General features: G+C 40.3%; 1 protein-coding gene across 1 annotated transcript in view; it reads left to right on the top strand.

Moving 5' to 3' along the window:
• LOC122792486 (baculoviral IAP repeat-containing protein 5.1-like) overlaps positions 1-20,528 on the top strand; it is a 166,168-nt gene that overhangs the window by 76,775 nt on the left and 68,865 nt on the right. The window contains exon 3 of the mRNA XM_044060259.1: positions 10,514-10,637. Coding sequence (XP_043916194.1) covers positions 10,514-10,637 — 124 coding nt within the window. The remainder of the gene's footprint in view (positions 1-10,513; positions 10,638-20,528) is intronic.

The following is a 20,528-nucleotide window of genomic DNA, read 5'->3' as shown; positions in this document are numbered from 1 at the left end:
AGCTCCTGGAGTTGGTCTCACAGTGGGCATGGGAGGAACCTGACACCACTGAGCCCATTCACAGGAAGCCAGATAAGATTATGACCCCCCCCCCAACAGACTAAACCGTTTTGGTCAATAGGTTCCCCTGTTGATGTCATGGTGGCCATCAGAAAGGAACTTGCTAATGAAAGTACCTCAGCTCATCCACCTGATGAGTTGTGGGCAATGGACAGATTCAGGAAGCATGTAGATACTTCAGCAACCTTTGTCTTGAGGTCTATGAACTATTTGGCACATTTTACTAGAATTCAGAGGGATCTGATTAAGGAACTTCAGGTACCCTTGCAGGAACCCTGTCCAAACAGATGCTAGTGACCCTACAATCAATTTTCAACTCATCCATGAGGCTTATTTCTAATGTGGTGGAAGGAACCTCAAGGGCAGTGGGTTCAGATGTAGACATTAGGGGAGACACCTGGATGCATTTGTGTGATTTTGCGGATCCTTTTAAGTCTACATTTGTCTGTTACTTTTGAAGGCAGCTCTCTTTGGCCCCAAAGTAAAAGATATATTGTCCAGTTGTCAGAAGGATGGAAAGACCCTTTCTGCCATGGACATATGTTTTTCCAGCCCCCAAAGATCCTTTTAGAGGAATCCTTAAGGTGGTGGAAAGATTTGGTTCAAGAACTCGCAAGTATCTTTCCAGGACACACATGGAAGGTCCTCCACCAGAGGCAGAGGGGGAAGTTCAAATGGTAGGTGCCACCCCTATGGCAGAGGAGGCCTGCAACATCAAAGGTCCAGAGAATCTTTCTTTGGCAAACCCTTCCAGCCCTCCTGAAAGAAAGCCCGATTTGTCACTCTCTGGAGGCAATCGGGGGTTGCTTGACCCTGGTTAGAAATAAGAAAAGATATTTGGGTGGAGAGGATCATATCCAGAGGATATACAATTCCATTTTCTCTTCCTCTAAATTCCAGGAAAGCCCCTAATGTTCCACCCAGTCAGAGGGAACAAGCAGCCATTCGAATACAAAAGTTGTTAAATGAGTGAGTCATTCAACAGGTCCTCCCAGACCAGAAAGGCTCCAGAACTTGCTCAAGATTCTTTAGTGCTAAAGAAAATGGGAGACTGGAGATAAATTCCTGGATATCAGCAGTCTGAACAGCTTTGTTTGGATGACAAGTTACAGATGGTCACAGTTCCATTCTTCTGTTTCTGGAAAAAATGACTGGATGTGCTCAGTAGTATGCATCCTGGAGATCTCTCATATAAAAATGAACAGATGATGCAAGAAATTCTTACTCTTCTGGCTAGGAGCCAGTCATTAGCAGTTCAGAGCACTGCCATTTTGGCTCACCACAGCCCCCAAGGTGTTCACCAAATGCACGGCAGTGGTAGCAGCTCACTTAAGACTGCATGGATTCCTGGTGTTTCCTTACTTAGATGACTGGCTCATCTGTGCTCCAAGCAGGCATCAATTCAATATGGCAAGAGAAAGTTATCCAGATTTCTGTGCGGTTATGAATAGCCATCAATTTTGAAAAATCACCTTTTCAACCATCTCAAACTGTTGAGTTCATAGGAGCGCTACTTGGCACAAGCTCAACAATAGCCTCTCTTCCTCTTTCCAGACCTCAAACGTTAAGATCACAAGTCAACAAGATACTTTGCAGTACCACAGTCTTTGCTTGCATAGTCCTAAAAGCACTGGGATTGATGGCAGCAGTGATGTCCTTTTGTTCTGCTGGCCAGATTTCGCATGAGGATTTTTCAGTGGATGTTGGCATCTCAATGGTCAGTACTTCAGCTACCTTTATCTGCTTCAGTACAAATCCTCAACTCATGCAAGAAAGATCTGATGTGGTGGTCCCAGTGGAACAACTATAGGACTGTTTTATTTCTCCCTTCTCAGCCCAAGGCCATAGTGACCACAGATGCTTCCCAGCAGGGGTCGGGAGCCATTATCTGGGAAAGACCATCCAAGGCATGTGGTCCCCTGAAGAGGCCAATTTGCATGTTAACGTTCTTGAGTTGAAAGCAGTGCTTTTAGTGTTGCAAGGTTTCAGGATGCTCTCCCATCTGGAATGATTGCAATGCAAACAGACAATATGTCAGTGGTTTGGTACATCAACAAACCAGGAGGAACCAAATCACACCTCCTATGTCGAGAAGCACTAAGGGTTGGGCAATGGGTAATCTCTTCCAACCACTTTTTCTTAGCATTGCACATTCCAGGAAGACCAACATGCTAGCAGACAAACTGAGCAGGTGCATTCTGTTACATCATGAATGGTCCCTTAACCAGAAAGTAGCGGAAATGATTTTACACAAGTGGGGCCAGCCTTTCTGCGATATTTTTGGAACTCCTCTAAACAAGTGCTGCAGCTACTTTGCTCTCATCCCACCAGAGGGTGAATCACCTAAGGATGCTCTTCTCTGTGATTGGCCCACTGGGTTACTGTATGCATATCCACTGATCCCTCTGATATCAAAGATCCTTCAGAGATCTGCCAGGTTGAAGAGCAAGGCTATTCTCATTGCACCCTTTTGGCCTCAACAAATTTGGTTCCCCTTAATGTGGCCTCCAGCTCCAGAGCTGCTGTCTCACCTGAAAGAAATAATTGATTTATCCAGACCTTACAAAGCTCAAGCTGACTGGTTTTCTTCATTTCCAGTAATAGCCAGACAACCCAAGTTCTCTTCCTCTGTTCACTGAATTCTATTATCTTTCCTCAAACCATCTACAAGAAAGACTTATGCTAGCAAATGGAAAAGATTTGTGCACTGGCCACTTCAAAATGACGTGGGCCCCTTTTCTGCACCGATTCACGCTATCCAGGAGTTCTAGTCATTGCTTTTTGATCAAGGGGACAGTTCTTCCACAGTAAAGGTTCAATTAGTAGCAATTTCCAATTTCCATGTTGGTCTTGATGCTCTTCTCTTGCTTCACATAAACTTTGCAAGACCTTTTACAAGGAACACTTCTGTTGACACCCCCAGTTAAAGATCCTGTTCCACCGTGGGACTTAACTCTGCTACTGCAAGCTTTGGTTCTTCCACTTTTGACCCTGCAAATACTTGTGATCTAAAATTTCTATCCTGGAAGACTGTTTTTTGTGGCCATTACCTGTGCCAGACAAATTTCAGAAATTCAGGCTTTGTCGGTGAAACCTCCATGCTTAACTTTTCATAAGGAAAGGATTACATTGTGAACTAATGCACCCTTTTTGCCCAAAGTATCAGAATCCAGTATAAGCAATCTATCACTCTACCTGTTTTTTTCCCAAATTATAAAAACAAAGGTGAACATTTGTTGCATTCACTAGATGTGCATAAGCAATTGCGTTTCTATTTACACAAAACAAAAGAGTTTAGAAATTAAGATTCCTTTGCTGAAAGGAAATTGGGCAAGGCATTTCCCTAGCCGAATGGCTTACTAATTGTATTTCCTTTATTTACAATAAGTTGAACTTCCCTTTAACTAAGCAATTGCATGCTCACTCAACAGGACAAATGGCTTCCTCAGCCTTTCATTCAAGAGCTTCCATTAACTTATTACAGCTGAGTGACACCTCCAGGTGCCTCTGCAGTTGTATCTTACTGATGTCTCTAGGCATCAAATATTGCCTGTTCATATTTGCATCAATAATTCCAAAACTATGCTACATACAAAGTTTTAAAACATTTCATCTTAAATCTTAAAGCTTACAGAATGGCAAACGCAACTGCATTAATAGTTGACTCTGTCTAGTGCAGGTAAGGAAAGATTAATTGTTCATATAATATTAATTTCATGTTTCATATTTTTCTAAATATCTTGACAACCACACAGGCAGAACTGATTAGCCTCATTTGAGATCTCAGCTGGATGAACAAAATGCTTCCAATAGTATGTGTGTATAACTTGAGTGGTTGCTGAGATATTACAAGTTGTTTGCAAAATATTACAAACTTGATATTTACTGTATTTAGTATGACTTATAAAATCCAGTTTAAAACCTAGGTCCTAAAGAATACCACCACTATAAAAACAGTTTGTGCTGAAGAGTTTGCCATTTACACTTCTTTGGTAACTCCAATTGTTCCAAAGATATGAATATTTGTTTGAAATGAGAAGACCTAATTTAATTCTGTCAAAAAGCTTAGGGCTCTGTCCATTAGAAGTTACCAGTGCAAACTTCCAGAACTCCATTGGAAGGAAAGAGTTGATGACTTGTGCAGCAGCAACTTGGGCTTCACCTCGCACCTTTATCTCTCATTACAAACTGGACTTAAGTTTCTAGAAGTAGGGCATCATCTGGCTCAGTGGTGCTTAGGAATAGCCTTCCTTGAGGCCACCATGGGATTCCAGTAGTAGGGGATTCTGTCTCATTAGTTGAGGACAGAATATATTGAAACTTGCCAACATCAGATAAAGAAGTTATGTAGTTACCATAATGTTCCGTCTGTGTTGTCCATTTTCATTCTTCCTCAACTCCCCACCAACGTTTTCTGTAAGAGTGAGTGGATAGATAATGTTTTTTGAGGTCTTCCCCTTGCATTATATGGCTTCAGATATAGCTTTGTGCTACCTTTATCTGGTATAATTTGTTTTTGTGTCTTTCAGCTTTTCCCGGTTAGGGGTCACCACAGCAGAACTCTGGTCCACTAATGATTGGTAGTTGATTTTTACGTGCCGAGTTACCAGCCCTGATGCACAACCTTCAACCAAGGTACGCCCATTCACGCATGTCTCCAGAAGATTCTCTAGCTGAGAATCAAACCGGACAGCGTCTTACTGTGAGGTGACAACGCTATCGCAGCACCACCACCGCGGATCTTTATCTGGTATAATAATGCTTAATATTTTTTCCATAAGAGTAAAGTGCTATAGTTTGCAAATAAGGGTTGGTGCATTCTAGGTAAGGGAGAGCTCAAGGTTATCACAAGCTTTTGCAATGGCTGAGTCTAATTGGAGGGCTTGAATCTGAACTCATCAGTTGTGGAAGAATGAAAATGGACAACACCATTGGAACATTATGGTAAGTACATAACTTTTTCTAGTTGTCCTTATAGTTCATGTTTTATGCTATTAAGGAGGCATATTGGGATTCATAGATGCAGTGTTCTTGGCCTTAGAGCACCTGCTGTCTAGTGATACTTGTGGGAGTTATGGATGTGGTTATTTCCCGAGAGGCATCTTGCCCGGGGGGGGGGTCTAAAATTGAAGCCAGATTTAGTAGCCAAGAGGTTTGCTATATCTTTCTGCTCTGTATAGGTTGCATTGAGACTGGATAGTCTCTTTGCAGGAAAACCATTCTAGCCTCTTCTGATTGTATTCCTATCCTGTATTGTGTCAATCATACTGCATTCCTATCCTGTATTGTGTCAATCATACTGCTCATTTCTTTTGTGCACAGGGTCTGCTATAAATCACAGTTAATCTGATCATAGATTGTCCATATATATGGACCAGTCTCTGCTTTGCTGTTCCAGACACACCATCTCCTTCTTCATTCTGCCCCCTTACACGACAGAATCTCTTCTCTGTAAGAACACTCTTTCAGAATACATCCCTTGTGGTAAAATATGACAACTACGAAATCGAAAAAACACACCTCCAGCAGCAGTATAGACTAAGTACAAAGAGAAAGCTGCAGAAAGCCAATAACAAGTCCACCTTACCACAATAAAAACGAGTTTATTCGATCCAAACAGACATAAACAGATTTTGCGAAAAGTGATAAGCGCTTTCGTCACTAGGACTTCAACAGATCTAGTGATACTGTATTCAAAAGGCTTTAAATACACCTATTTCACATCATGTGACTACCAATTAATTGATTGACATTTTTAAAAAACATTTTAAAATGAAATGAAATTGTGTACTAAAATATAATACAATTATACTTTCCTTGTTAAAACACTTATAAATACACATGCAACACATATAAATACATATAAATACTCATACAGCATGACACCCTTACCTACCCACTACACTAATTATAAATTATAAGGTACCAGCCCTAAATTTCAGTTCAGGCTTAATGCTGATGTTTTCATTGAGCCCTGGATATAGAATTGAATTTAATTTAATTGGCAATTTAAATTAAATTCAATTCTATATCCAGGGCTCAATGAAAACATCAGCATTAATAGGTGTATTTAAAGCCTTTTGAATACAGTATCACTAGATCTGTTGAAGTCCTAGTGACGAAAGCGCTTATCACTTTTGGCAAAGTCTGTTTATATCTGTTTGGATCGAATAAACTCATTTTTATTGTGGTAAGGTGGACTTGTTATTGGCTTTCTGCAGCTTTCTCAAAATATGACAACTACTCTATTTGCTGCAAGCATCAATTTAGCTGCATCTGACCTCTGTAAATTCAACCACTTATAAATTGTCACAGAGATGGTAACCATTGCCAGCCTTTCAAGCAAGGTTACTACATGACTTGTCTGTAATTGTGATGCTGAAATGTTAACTTTAATCTCTGAGCAATGATTTCTATATGGAAGGCATTATTTTAATACTTCTAAATGACCTAAACCAGTAATGTGTATAACTACAAGTGCTACTTCAGTTAAATAAAAACTTGATGATCATAAAACGTCATAATTGGTTGGAACAAATTAATATTTCAGGTTTACTTTCTTATAATATATTAAATAAATATCTTGTTAGACATATTTTGTAATCTTTTTGTAAATGGGTCCTGTGTTTGCAGAATACTGGCATTTATCACATATGACTTTTACCAACACATTACTCTGTCTGTATGCAGAGTACTATTACTAATGTTAATACTTAACCCAAAAGTTGTGTTCTATGAATGTTTGGTGCTTTTCTTTCCATCTTTCCTCGTAAATAGATCCCCTGTCCAGCATGATGAACTTGTAAGCAAATCTTGTTTAGCCAAGAAAATAAACTCTGCACTATAACGTTTTTACAAAAAATTATTTGGTCATAGGTAAATAGGTGTGTACTAAGTTAATGGCCTTGGAGCCTTTACAAGCTTAGCCCATAGAAGTGCCCTCTCATCTTGCTGCCTGATATTAGTTTCCAGTGCCTCTTATCAAGTAGAGCCACTGGAGTGATCCCTGGGGTGAACTTTCTATTACCCATCCACTCATCAAGATTTCTCTTGGAGGGACAGCGAGGTGCTCTGCTTGACATGTATGGTAAGTCTATTCCAGAGCATGGGCAGTCTCTGGGTGAGGAACCTGTCCCTCCAGCAAGTTCTGTTGATTGTGGTAATGAGGTTGAGGTCTCTGGAGCATGTGATGCGAAGGGATTGGGATTTCTTTAGATGTAGCATTTCTAACAGACCTGGGTCAGACATGGCTTTGTAAGTTAAGCAGAGACTGCCTCTAAGTAGGCGATATGAGACCGAGAATAGCTGGAGTATTTTGATTGTCTGTGTAGGACATGTGTTGGATCCTTTTCATGAGGTACTTCTGTTGCCTCTCCAGCTGTTGCAGGTGGAGGTACATGCCAAATGGGGCATTTTACTCCATGATTGTCTAACGAGAGGGAAGAGTAGAGAGAGATGATTACCACTTTCTTCCTGGACGCAAAACCCTTGGTAATGAGATGTGCCACATAGAAGGACTTTCTGACCACAGTGGCAATGTGGTGGTTGAAGGAGAGGTTGCTGTCAACCTGTGTTCTCAAATCTCTTATAACACCTTCAGTGTTCAGTGGGCTCCCATCAATGTGGTAATTTAGAGGGAACGGAGTTTTTACCAAAGGGGATGCTGACACATTTTTTGGTGTTAAGCTTAAGGCCATGGTTTTGACACCAGTCATTGGTCTCAGTAAGGCCGTTCTGTAGGATATCTGCATCACTTGGAGTTAATAATTGCTCTCAGCTTGCTGTCATCTGTGAACTTGGTCAGCCAGAGTCCCTTTGTGTTGGCCTGGACTTCTGAGAAGTAGATGCCGAACAGGAGAGTACCCAGGACCGATCCCTGTGGGACTCCACTTGTGACTGGTTGGCAGTCTGAGTCAGCTACTTTCACACTGTGTGTTCTGTCTATGAGCCAATTTGCAACCACCTAGTGATTATAGTGGGGTTAATGCCTAGTTTGAGTTTATCAATAATTCCTGAGTGAGGAATGGTATCAAAGGCCTTGGCCAGATCGAAGTAGGCTGTCTGCACTGCCTTACCTTCATCCACAGCCCTCATGACTGACTCTGTCAACCAGGTTGAGCAGGCATGATCTCCGTTTCACAAAGCCAAATTGCATGGGGTCTAAAGTATGGAACTTTCCTGTATCTTTGTTAATCAGGTCCATGATGATGTGCTCCATAGCTTTACATATCAGACTCGTCAGGCTAATGGGGCGATAATTCCCAGGGCTGTGACTAAACAGGACACACGTGGTGCCAATTCACTTTGTAGTTCATGTAGAACACAGCCAGGGATATTATTGGGTCCCATGGAGTCTGTATTCTTGGCCTTGGACAATGCAGCTTTAACCTGTGCTGCAGTAATGCTGGGTGCCTGGCAATCTTCCGGTGTTGTGACTGGTCTTTTGGGTGGGGGGGGGGGGTGAGAGGGGTAAAGTTGGCACTGAATCGGTCAGCCAGTATGTTGCAATATCTGTTGGCTCAGTATAGGAGGTACCATTGTGCAGTAACTCAAAGCAAATCTGGCTATTCCCATGGAGGTTTTTGATATAGCTATAGAAGGCTTTGTGATTGTTTTCAGTGCCTCCACAATTCTGCCTTCATAGCTGGCTTTAGAGGATTTGATGAGGGATCTCAACTTTTTGTTGAGGCGAATAGTTTTTCTAGTCTTGGGACTTCACCTTTTTCTGCAACAGTTTCTTCCTTCTGTTTGTAGAGTTTATTAATGGCAGGGGACCACCAGATTGGCTTCCTTTTTTTTGGAGGAGAGCGTCTCGATTCTGTTTGGTATGGCTAGTTCCATGCGTTTATGTACATGTGTGTACAGTGCATTGGTGTATGATTTGGCAGTCATGCAGCTATTTTCCATTGGCATGAGTGCAGTGAAGTTAGCCACCTCTGTTTTTAGAAGCTTTGGAGAAGATTTTCAAGGTGGTTACCTTTGTGGGAGGTGTGGGTCAGATGTGGATTTCCATGGTGATTAGTTTATGGCCTGATCTGACCAGGGAGGGATTGACTATTGGCATAGAGCAATGGTCACCCATGTTAGTAATAACCAGGTCGAGGATGTTGCTCCCTCTAGTGGGGGTCAGAATAAGCTGGTCCAGGGCACTAGAACTGATAAATTCCAGGAAGCTTTGGACCAGTGTATTGATGCTTGAGTAGTTTTCCCAGTTGATGGAGGGGTAGTTGGAAGTCTCCTAGTAAGAGTGTGGATATGAGGGTGAGCAAATGTATATTTTTACTCTTAAATTTGTGTAGCCCAGTTATAACCTTATACTTGGTTGAAATTGTATATATGTAGCTTTTGAAAATGGTGGCAACCCTTTGCAGCCAAAGCAAGATCTGAGGTATACAACACTTTTAGGTGTACCCTAAATGCCTTTTATAAACCTCAGACACTCACTGCTAGTTTTATTCTTTGAGCTGCATCTTTTGTTGGCATCTCTCTTGATGCAGTAAAAATCTAATTGGAAATCTACAAGCTATCATGTGGTGGTCTTTGCTACTACTTTTTGAAAAGCAGAACACAGAGTAAGGCCTTGTACACTAGACTTCCAGTTTTGCCCTCCTTGCTCTGGAGTTTGAGGAATTAATACATAAAAAAAAATCTGCCCTTTTACTCCCTTAAGTTATCATTCTGAGTCTTTGGTTGATCTACCATGGTGTAGACAGCAGTTTCATCAAGTGCTGTACAGTCAGTGGACACCCATGAAAGAGAACTCACCAAAAAAACTCCCACATCTGATGGTTTTGAAAATGAAAATGTAATTCAGGATGTTAATTCAGAGCCTTGTTTTTGTGCTTTGGTTGTGACATTAAAGGAGGAGAATTCGACCGTCTGCAAGCTTTATTGTATGCCTTCCCAGGTCTATTGTTTGTTTTAACATGGTGGAGAAGCAGCAATAAACGTTTTTCACTCTTCTTTTCTGGGATGCTGAGAGATCAGCTCACTTGTACATATTACATTTCAAGCCTTAGAATATCTCTCTCTCAAGTAAAAAATGGCAACTGCAACTTGGGGCTGTTATGTTCAATGAACTATGATATGAAAGCGGACTCTCAGCCCCTTTTAAACTGCTTGATGCAAAAGATCTGCATGGAATCTGACATTGAACAGCAGATACAAAGTACTTCAGCCAGGTGTAGATTTACTATTGGTAATCAAAACTAAGACATTGCCTCACAGACAAGTGTAGAACTCTATTTTGCCACTGTTGTGTAGAAACCAGTTGACTGTTTTCACTTATGAGATAAAATATTTTTTCTTTTGTGAATGAACAAGAGTGTTTATTTCCTGTGAATGTGAAATAAACTTGATCTGAGATTAAATTCTCACAAAGGCAAAATATTTTTTGAGCATCCACTATTAGACTAACCTAATATCCATTTGTTTTCTGATCATTATGGTGCAGGCTGGAGCATGTACATCGAACTAGTTCAAATCCCTGTGGATTTGTGTGTCTGCAGAAGGATGTAGATGAATTGACCATGGAAGAATTCTACAGGCTGGAGCTTGAGAGAGCAAAATTATTTCTGGTAAGCTGGAGCAGGGAGGATGGTACCTACAGCAATATGAATTGTTGGTTAAATTTTAGCAGGTTAAATTTTAGCAGATTAAACACCAGTATTATATTTGAAGAATTCACCTTAATGCAAGACCATAAATAGTCAGCTTGAGACAAGACATTAAACGTTCACAATTTTTATTTATAAACTTGTGCTCAACTGTCCTAAAATATATTGCAATACAGCAAAAGGTGTGATGCTGAGTAGAAGAGAACCAGGTGACAAGATAATGCATGAAACCATATTTAGATGGGTAACAATACATTTCTCATGTAATAAAATGCTATACAAGCCTAAACATAGTTTTTTAAAAGTTCACTTTTGAAATGTGAGGTGGAAGACAGAAGGGGATTTAAGAGTAGTACTTGTGTGTAGGTAACTGATCTAAAGAGGACTGCTTTGTTTGTGTACATACATGAAACTTCCAGGAAAAAAAAGTTTCTGCCCAGTTTTGTAGCTTTAAGATACCAAAAGGTGCCTCTACCATAGACCTCATCCTCTTATTTGAGATATTCAGAATTTCCTTAAGGTTTTGTAGTTTTAGAATTCACTACATTGTGAGGTGACATATTTCACCCTTTTACACCCTTTCAATAGACAGTCAGCTGATATGTCAACTTTCACCATTTCCATCTATCCATAGCCCTTTTCCCAGTTTTGCACATGGGGTCGGGGTCTCACTTCAACAATGACTATCATCTGGAGCTAATGCTCACCCCACTGGATAGCTAGCCCTGCTGAAGAAGCCTTTCACTATTCCACCATCTTCCCACCACTGGTATACTGTGTGATTTGAGTAAGCAGCTTGAACAGGTGGGGCTAACAGAGTCATATTTGTGTACTAGGCTAATGTTCGCAAGGGCTTTTTAAGCCTAGCCATGCATCCCAAATCACTGCCAAGTTCTGGTACCCTGTTCTCTAATGATCTTGAGGGAATTATATTCATTGGTATTTCCTGACAGCCGGCTGAGTGGGAGAGAGGAGTAAAGCTAGAGCTGAATTTGTCTGCCAGTATGTTTGCTATATTTTTGGCTCAATATAGATTGCTCCCTTATCAATAGGCTTAGCACACAATTGTGTTTTGCCTTTGAAGTTGTGGACATAACTAAAGAATGCCTTTTGCTGTCCTTGACCTGGGAGGCCAATTTTTTCTCAAATTTAGCTTTGGTAGGCATTTGTCCTCTTGAGTTTTTTTTTTTTTTTTTGAAGGTGCTTTTTATCTTTCTGGGTGCTACACCTCCTAATGTTGTCATGATTTTCTTTCTTCTGTTATATAGCATATTGATGATGTAATTCCACTAGGGTGGCTTGTTTTTTATTAGTTCTGTACTACTTCCTGGTGGGTAAAGCTGCCTCAATGCAGCTATTACATGCCTATATAGGGGTGAAGATCTCTATGTAGGCAGCAGTGTTCTCAAGGTTTATGGGGACTGAAACTTTGCTATACTATCACACACAATAGTAGGAAGTTAGCCTTAGAGTACTTTATGGACATTCCAAGTTTAGCTGGGGTTCAAGGTTTTAGTTTTCCTTCAATGGAGACCATTTTATGGTCGTACCTAATCAGAGAAGACATTACAGTAGGGGGTGTGCAGCACTCTTCCACATTAGTGAGTAGCAGATCCAATATGTTTGCACACCTTGTTGGCATATTGATAATCTGGTTCATGGAGTTTGCTTCCGGGAATCTCTGTGCCTGAACGTTTGGTGTCATATACAATTCCCAGTTAATAATGCTGTAATTAGTCACTCATGAATATGGTATTGGGTTGGATGGTGAGTGTTTCCATTAAGTTTAAATACATGTTATGGGTGTCCTGGGTCATACAAGGAAACCTATAGCTTGCAAGGAAGTGGTATGGGATTTTGCCTGTTATGATTTTAACAAGGGAAAGTTCAACTACATTATACTGTTTGACTAGTGTTGAGGTATATTTATTTTCGATATAAATCGAGACACCTTTACCTTTAGTCCCTGCCATTTAGTAGCTGGTCTAAATGAGTGGAAGGCATTGTGTCCTTGCACTGTTGGTGTGCTCTTTGCAGCTTTAAACCACATCTCAATGACCAAACTGAAATCAGCATTCTCTAGAGGAGAGCTTGTAGGGAGTGGAGTTTTGTTTAGACTCCTAGCACTGAGCAGCAGCACCTTTAGATTTTCTTGGTTTTGATTTATTATGTTGGAAGTACTTTTCAGTTTGGCATTGCCTAAAAAAATGGCACTTTGCGGAAGGACAATACTTTAGCTAATAATCTAAAGTTTGGAGGTGCAGACCATCCGTAGCAAAGCAGCATGGCCTATTGTGACCATCTCCTTCCATACTGACAAATATCGCATCCTGTCACAAAAAGGAAATGATTGTCAGCTTAGCTATCTGGAATTTTGTAAATAAATAAATTGAGAAGATTAATGATTTTATATAGAAGTGTGACAGAGGGAGATACGGCTAGCACAGCTGTCTGGAATTTTGTAAATCATGTTCTTTGTGAATATCGACGTGATTTATATGCTTGTCTTACAAATGTGCTAGAACTGTATGCTATGTGTATATTACATTACTGGTACAGAAGTGTGTGTTGAACAGGGTTTGTATAGTACTGAACCTAGATGTGTGACCACAAGTGTACCCTGCTGGATTAGAACAGAAATGTGTATAAACTATTGTACCTGTGTAAATGTATATGTTTAACAGTGGGAACTAGAACATAGAGGGTTAACTTGCAAAGCTTCAAGAAAATAGTAGAAATTAAAACTTGTTTTATTATTGTGCTATAAAAGTTAGTTTAGATGCAGCAAGGAGACAGGATGTCTAGAACTAGGGTGCTTTCTGCATTGTTTTCCAAGTGTTTTATTGTTTATATCTTCCAGCAGTTGGAAAGATCCGAGAGGTATGTATTTTTCATGGACAGATGCTAAAATGCTGGAAGTTTCTAGCAATGGGGATTTTCACCTGAGATGGTCAGATGATGAAAGTGATGTCATCCTGCAAGTATCACAGCAGCAATAGTTGAGATATTAATTTAAGAACTCTCTGAGCGAGAGGGAGGGAGGGCATTTTGTCTTTGACCTGGAAACATCCACTCACCACTTCTGCCTGCTTGTGCTTGTTCTATAAGTAAGATTTTAGCTCCTAGTAACTCTCTTAGATTCAGAAAGGAATATAGTAAAGTATAGCTTTTTCTTTCTTTGAGGCTGTCCTGCAATGTTTTAAATATTTCCTGTGATTTTGAACTCTGATGTAACAGATTACTTACTGAGTATTGTCTTGTTCTTTTATTATTTAGGTTTAAATATGTTTAATAATATAATTGTGGCTGATATCTGAGACACCTATTTAAGCTCTTAGAGTACTTGCATATCTATTTGGTGACACTGTGGGCCACTCCTAATAGCCTTGTCTCTTGGTCAAACTACCATTTGGGTTAATAGTAATAATAACATTACACAGTAAGATTAAGGCCCTTGGCAAAGGGTGCCCAAAGTAGCTGATAAGAAGTTGGCTGGTAGCAGTGAAAGCTACCTTATGGCCTGGGCAGAAGGGGGCATAGCTAGTAAACCTGTGTCAGCCTTTCCTGTGTGTGTGTGTGTGTGTGTGTGTGTGTGTGTGTGTGTGTGTGTGTGTGTGTGTGTGTGTGTGTGTGTGTCTGAGAGAAACAAATCTGTGTGTGTGTGTGTCAGCTACTTGGGCAGGGACACGAAGTACTGGTTGGATAGAGGGTGTGTTGGAGTTCTTGGCTTGGAACCCTGGCTAAGGAATCAACTCTGTAGCTGTGTCAATGGGGGAGTCTTACTGGGGATCTGGAGAAAGAGGGAGAAACCAGCCCCAGACCGACTGTAATCTGTGTGCTCTTAAAGGAAATTGTACTTTACTGTGCATTTTACTTGTTCTCCTCTGTGTTTACATTCCCCACTCCCCACTGTTGCCTTTGGTGAGGATTGAGGCTCCTTAATTACTGGGCCAGTGCTGGGGTGTCCCACACCACCCTTAGAATGACACCAGAAACTAAGCCATATTGTGGCATCATCCTTGCAGAGGGTAAAATACTGCTCTATGCTAGGCTCATACCAGCCTGGGACACACAAAGCTCCATGACGTCTTTCTTAATATAGATTAGGGAGGTACATCACTGGTCATTTACACCCACATGGACAAATGACTGAGTTATACTGGTACTTGTGGTTCAGTAACCAGTGTGTGTCTGCATAATATGGCAGATCCTGGCTCCTTAATAAGCAACTGACCATGACTTTCTCCTTATTCAGCCTGGTGAGAGGGACATCTGTGCATCTCACAATGGAGTCTGCAATGACCAGTATGCTGGATTATGTGGTGGCTTGCCTTATGGGTCTAGAGGTAGAGGCTCCATGATATGTGGCTAAATGGGCTGATGTGGGTGTTGTTTTGAAAGAGTGCATTTGGGGCTGCTGTGAGGGTATTTGTTATGTGCACTTCATCTAGGAGGTCTTTGGGGTTTATGAAGGTTACATTCATGTACCTCAGCATATTTATTTTACATTTGTTCACTGGGATAGTCCAACTGGGCCAGTGGCCCATTTTCAATGGAGTCCCCGGGGGGGGGGGGCAAGAATGTAACAAAAAAAGTTACGTAACAGATTAAAAAGATATTAAAATAGTAATTGGTCAATTTATAGATTAAACAGAAAATTCCCCCCAAAATTTAGACATTAAGCATTATAATAGGCTGATAACAAGTTGACACAGTTACAATTTATACAGATTCTACAGTGATACCAAATTTTGTAAATGCAAGCTATGCGTCTCATTTGAACTGTGTGTGATGGGTGCAATGTGTGTAGTACTTGACAACCTGATTGACATTAGAAACGCTTTATGAAGTAATGTCAGGAGCATCTAATTTGCAACTCTGGGAGCAGTGCTTTTCACTGCAAACTAGTTGTCCTGTGTGCAACTAGGTACTGGTGAAATTTCAAGAGTGCTTTTACAGAAAAAAAGTCTGCATTTATACAGGACACTGTCAAGCATTTGAGGGGAACTAATAAGTAGACCCTGATTTATGTATTAAGTATTTAGGGGAATATTCTAAATATAGGTTAGACAACGGCTAATCCAGCAATACTTACTGAAGAAAGAGCATACACTTTGTTAGGAATGATGAAAAATGGGGATTCACCTGCCTGGCTACTAAGTCAAAGTAAACTTTTGTCATTAAGAATCCACATCAAGTGCAACTGAATGAAATTATGTTACTTCAGGCTCTATGTGCAAACATCTAACATAAACAAAAATTCACTTCACTACATTTTAGACATTCCTGTTTTACATATCAGCAGACATTTCCTAAGTTAGAGAGAGACTATTTATTGCACAGAATTCCACAGCTGCTATTTATTGTACAGGATTCTGTTGGCACTAGTCTAAGAAAACATATTTATTGCACAAAATTTTCACAGCTGTTACTTATTGCACAGGATGCTGTTTCTGCATCAGTGGATATTGCACAGAAATAACATTATACTCTTTTATATAGTGTATTTAAGACCTTTTAAGGTTATTGCAAGCAAACATGCTTCTCACTCATCATATTACCTACTGTTCCTTATGTCAAGTAAGATGTAAGTTGCTATTGGAGTTCAGTAGCCTGATGGCCACGGGATAGAAGCTTTTTCTAAATCTGGCCATTTTGCAACGTATGCTACGATAATGCCTCCAAGATGTTAGGTGCAGGAACAGTCCATATGTAGGGTGAGTGCAGTCCATGACCATTTTCCTTGCTCTGTTGAGACAATGAGACTGGTTGAAGTCTTGAATAGATGGTAGAGTGGTCCTGCTAATCTTTTCCGCTGCTTTCACCACTCTTTGGAGGGACTTGCAGTCTGTGGTGGAGCAGTTGCCATACCATGCTCTAAATTGTGACCCTGTAGAAGGTCTTGAGAACAGGGGCTGGTACATTTGCTGTTCTCAACCTTCGCAGAAAGTGTAGGCATTGCTGTGCTTAGGATAAGTTCACAGACCAAGACAAGTCTTCCAAGGTGTGCACCCCAAGAAACTTGGTGCTTTTTACCCTCTCCACTGTTTCCCCATTTATTTTGAGTTGGGAGTGTTTCTTATAGTTTCTTATGAAATCCATGATTACCTCTTTGGTCTTATTCACACTGAGTGCAGATTACCACACCATTATCAGTTGTCTCACCTCCTCTCTATAGGCTGTTTCCTCCTCATTGCTGTTGAGACCCACAACTGTGGTATCATCTGCAAACTTGATTATATGATTATGATTAGAGCTGTACCTGGCAGTGCAGTCATATGTTAGCAGAGGGCTCATAACAGTAGCCTTGAGGTACACCCATGGTCAAGGGTGGTACTATTTGTGGTGGTCTTTCCTTCCCATACTGTTTGTGGCCTTTCAGTAAGGGAAGTCCAGAATCCAATTGTCCATTGGAGTGCTGACACCTAGTTGAGTTAGCCTCTCTGTCAATTGCTGAGGTATCACTGTGTTGAATGCCGAGCTGAAATCCATGAATCACTATTAGTGGTAGTCTTGCCACAGTTTCACTCTGCTTGATACAATGCTCCTTTCCTTCTTCTCGCCAGAAGCAAAACAGTAGCACCAATCCCAAGATGAGAAGCAGGCCACAGGCTCTTTAGTAATAAACAGTCTTGTCCCAGATGATGAAAGAGTTTGTAGGCTTATTGTAGCCTTTTCCTGGTAAATGACTCTAATAGCAACCAGAGCAGACCAATCCAGAGCAGACCAATCCAGAAGATCCAACACAGATACTCGCTGCTTAATCAGAAATGGTCAGGAATCCATGCAATCTGCTCCTCTTCCTCAACAAGAGCAAAATATAAGCACACATTCCAAGCTGGCCCTGTGAAGAAATTATAAAGCTTTCTGGTGAGCAGCAGTCTCCAGGAAATAATGTCCCTCTGCTCCTTCTCTTGCCAGGAACAAAACAGATGCACTTAAGCCCAAGATGACTACTACTAAGAGGCAAAATGTGGGCTCTCCAATAATCCATGGTCTTTGACTAGATGTTGCAGATTTTAAAAGTAAGATGTAAGATTGAAAAAAATGGGTTAATATCCTCAAGAGTTGCAGTGTGCTCTAATCAGTTAGGTATGAAAGAGGGGATAACTTGAGTTTGTCACACTTAAGTTGAGACCCACTCATTTTAGAGGAGCAAGATAGATTGGAAGGGGTTGGGCACTATGTATTCTGGCTCTATGGAATATAGTGGGATGGCCAATAAATTTTAAATCACTGAAGGGGAGTGAATTTACAAAATGATTGAGAGTGGCAAAATAATGGAGGTGCAAAGGCCTCAAATTAGGAAAAAAATTTAAATATTGCTCTAATTTTATTTTGCCCTCACAGATCCTAAGCCACCCTCCCAGCAATCAATTGTGACACACTCATTCCTAAAACCTCCAGCAGGGAATGAATGTGTCAGAGTCTAGATGGCTCGCCAAGAATGAGTTGTCATACTTGTGGAGCAGAACCTCCCTGGTCTAACTCCTATCCATTGCAGCTGACAACACTGACTCCACTCCAGCTTCATGCAGTGTGGTCATCACCCTTATTGTATTGCTGTATACCACATGCCTTAAACTCCTGTAGGCATCGGCAGTACAGCAAACTGGACTGGCTTCCTTCCCCAAGGATGGATGAGCCAGTGTCAGTAATGAAGTCCCACACTTCCTGTCCAGCTCATCTAACTTCCTGTGTCACTAATCAATAGCCATCATTTTTTTTGAGACATGATGGTGTAACTACCAAATGCAAGTTATATGTTCATGTTACTGCTATGCCCTACTGATTAGAAGGGAAATATTTTTTTCTGTTAACCTCTACTAATTTATGAACTTGCATTCTACTGCACTTGGAACACTAACGCATCTAAGAGTCCTTGAAAAAGAATGGTACATACAGGCTTCACTAACACTTTAACATTAGCATGATAAACCTGTAATTCATCTGTTATATATATATATATATATATATATATATATATATATATATATATATATATATATATATATATATAAATCAAATCTCGCACACAAAAATAGCATGTCTTCCTAACTCTGTATTTGTAGTGACATAATTTGGTCAATTCACTCACCTTGGTGAGAGTCAGGTTTAACAGAGGTGAGGAGCAGCCATCCTTGTTATGGGAATTAAGTTTTTTTTCCTGCACGTGGCTGAAGTGTTCAAGGAATTTGTGTGCAGTGGGTCTCCATGGTTTTTGTGTGTATAATATAGATAGTTTATCTATTTATCTATCATTCTGGGAGATCTTAACATTAATCTTATAACTCTGTTACCCCTACTAGTTTTATTTATATGGTTTCTCTCAGGTCATTCAGTCTACTATTAGAATTGGCAAAGCCACGAAAAGCAAATCAATTCTTGATTGGATACTTGCCAACAAAGCCTCTCTTGCCTTCCAATCTGGTTGTCTCCCTGATGGCATTGGTGATAATCTTCCTACCTATTTAATCAGACACCATATTAATGTCACTAAACAATCCTGCTTCTACCTAGTCCGCAATGAAAAGCGGTTCAACTTTCAAACCTTCCTAGCACTTCATAATCACTGTGACTGATCCCCAACTTAAAACTCTTCGCCTTGATTCTACAGTAGACTATTTTAATAACACCTTCCTCAAGTTACAAACAACTGTGCAGTAAATCTAAATCACTATTTAAGCTTGATTTTTAAAAAAAAAAAAAAACCTACTTTACTACCACACAACAAAACTGCAATCACACCAAGAATTCTGGTCCTCAATATAAAAAAAAAAACTTCAACCTGGTAATACATCCTCCACTAGCCCCTCTGCATCTTCTACTACTGACAGCATTGTTTCACAATTTAATTCTTTCTTCACTAACTCTATACTTTCACTTGCCAACTCATTTAACAATTGTCCACCATCCATGCCTACTTAATCAGCAATTAAAATAACTCCTTTTTCTTTTAAACCTGTACAAACTTCTAGTGTAAAAAAACAAATGCTCTCTAAACTGAAACCTACTACCCTTGCTGCTGACAATTTACCTACTGAATTTCTACAAATAGCTGCTCCGGCTATTGCATACCCCATAACTATCTTGATTAACCATTCTATTTTAGAAGAGCATATACCCCCAAGCTGGAAAATATCTCACATTCTTCCCTTACATAAAGGAGGAACCTCCACTGAGTTTTCTACTACCGGCCCATTGCCATCTTACCCCCACTCTCTAAAATTCTAGAAAAGTATCCACGTGCAACTATTAAAAACTGTTATCCAACAATAATACCATTAATCACCATAGAAATAATGGACAACTTGTTTCCACTATCATTTTAGATCTGTCTCAAGCTTTCAATACTGTTCTTCACCAAAAACTCCTTGACTAACTAGCATTTCTTAATCTGAGCTCCTGTGCACTAGCCTGGTTTTTGTAGATACCTATCCAGCTGTCAGCAAGCTGTCAAATGGCTACACTGTTGCCTATCAACCTTGCTGTTCCACAAGGTTCTATCCTTGGTCCCCTCCTTTTCAGTATACTTACTAATCTTCAACCCCCTTAGCCTCTATAGTCCAATATGCAGATGATTTAACTCTAATATGCGCCGTTCCTTCCCTCAAACTCGGCAAGCCTTCCCATCTGAATTATGACTATCTATACTTCCTCTTATACTGAATCCTTCTAAAACAAAACTGTTGCTGTTTCTCCCCACTAAATCACATTATCCCTGTACCACTTTCCAAATGCGCTCATCCAACAGCACCTTAATATCAGCTGTATTCCATACAAAATTCGGCAGCATCATTGATAACTTAAAATTTGATCTTCACTTGGCACAGACCATCAAAAAAAACTCTT

Source organism: Protopterus annectens, chromosome 1.part2 (genome assembly GCF_019279795.1).
Source record: "Protopterus annectens isolate FY-2018-M chromosome 1.part2, PAN1.0, whole genome shotgun sequence".
NCBI lineage: Eukaryota > Metazoa > Chordata > Ceratodontiformes > Protopteridae > Protopterus > Protopterus annectens.
The sequence above is the reverse complement of the archived record's forward strand: the minus strand, read 5'-3'. Positions and strand labels throughout refer to the sequence as shown.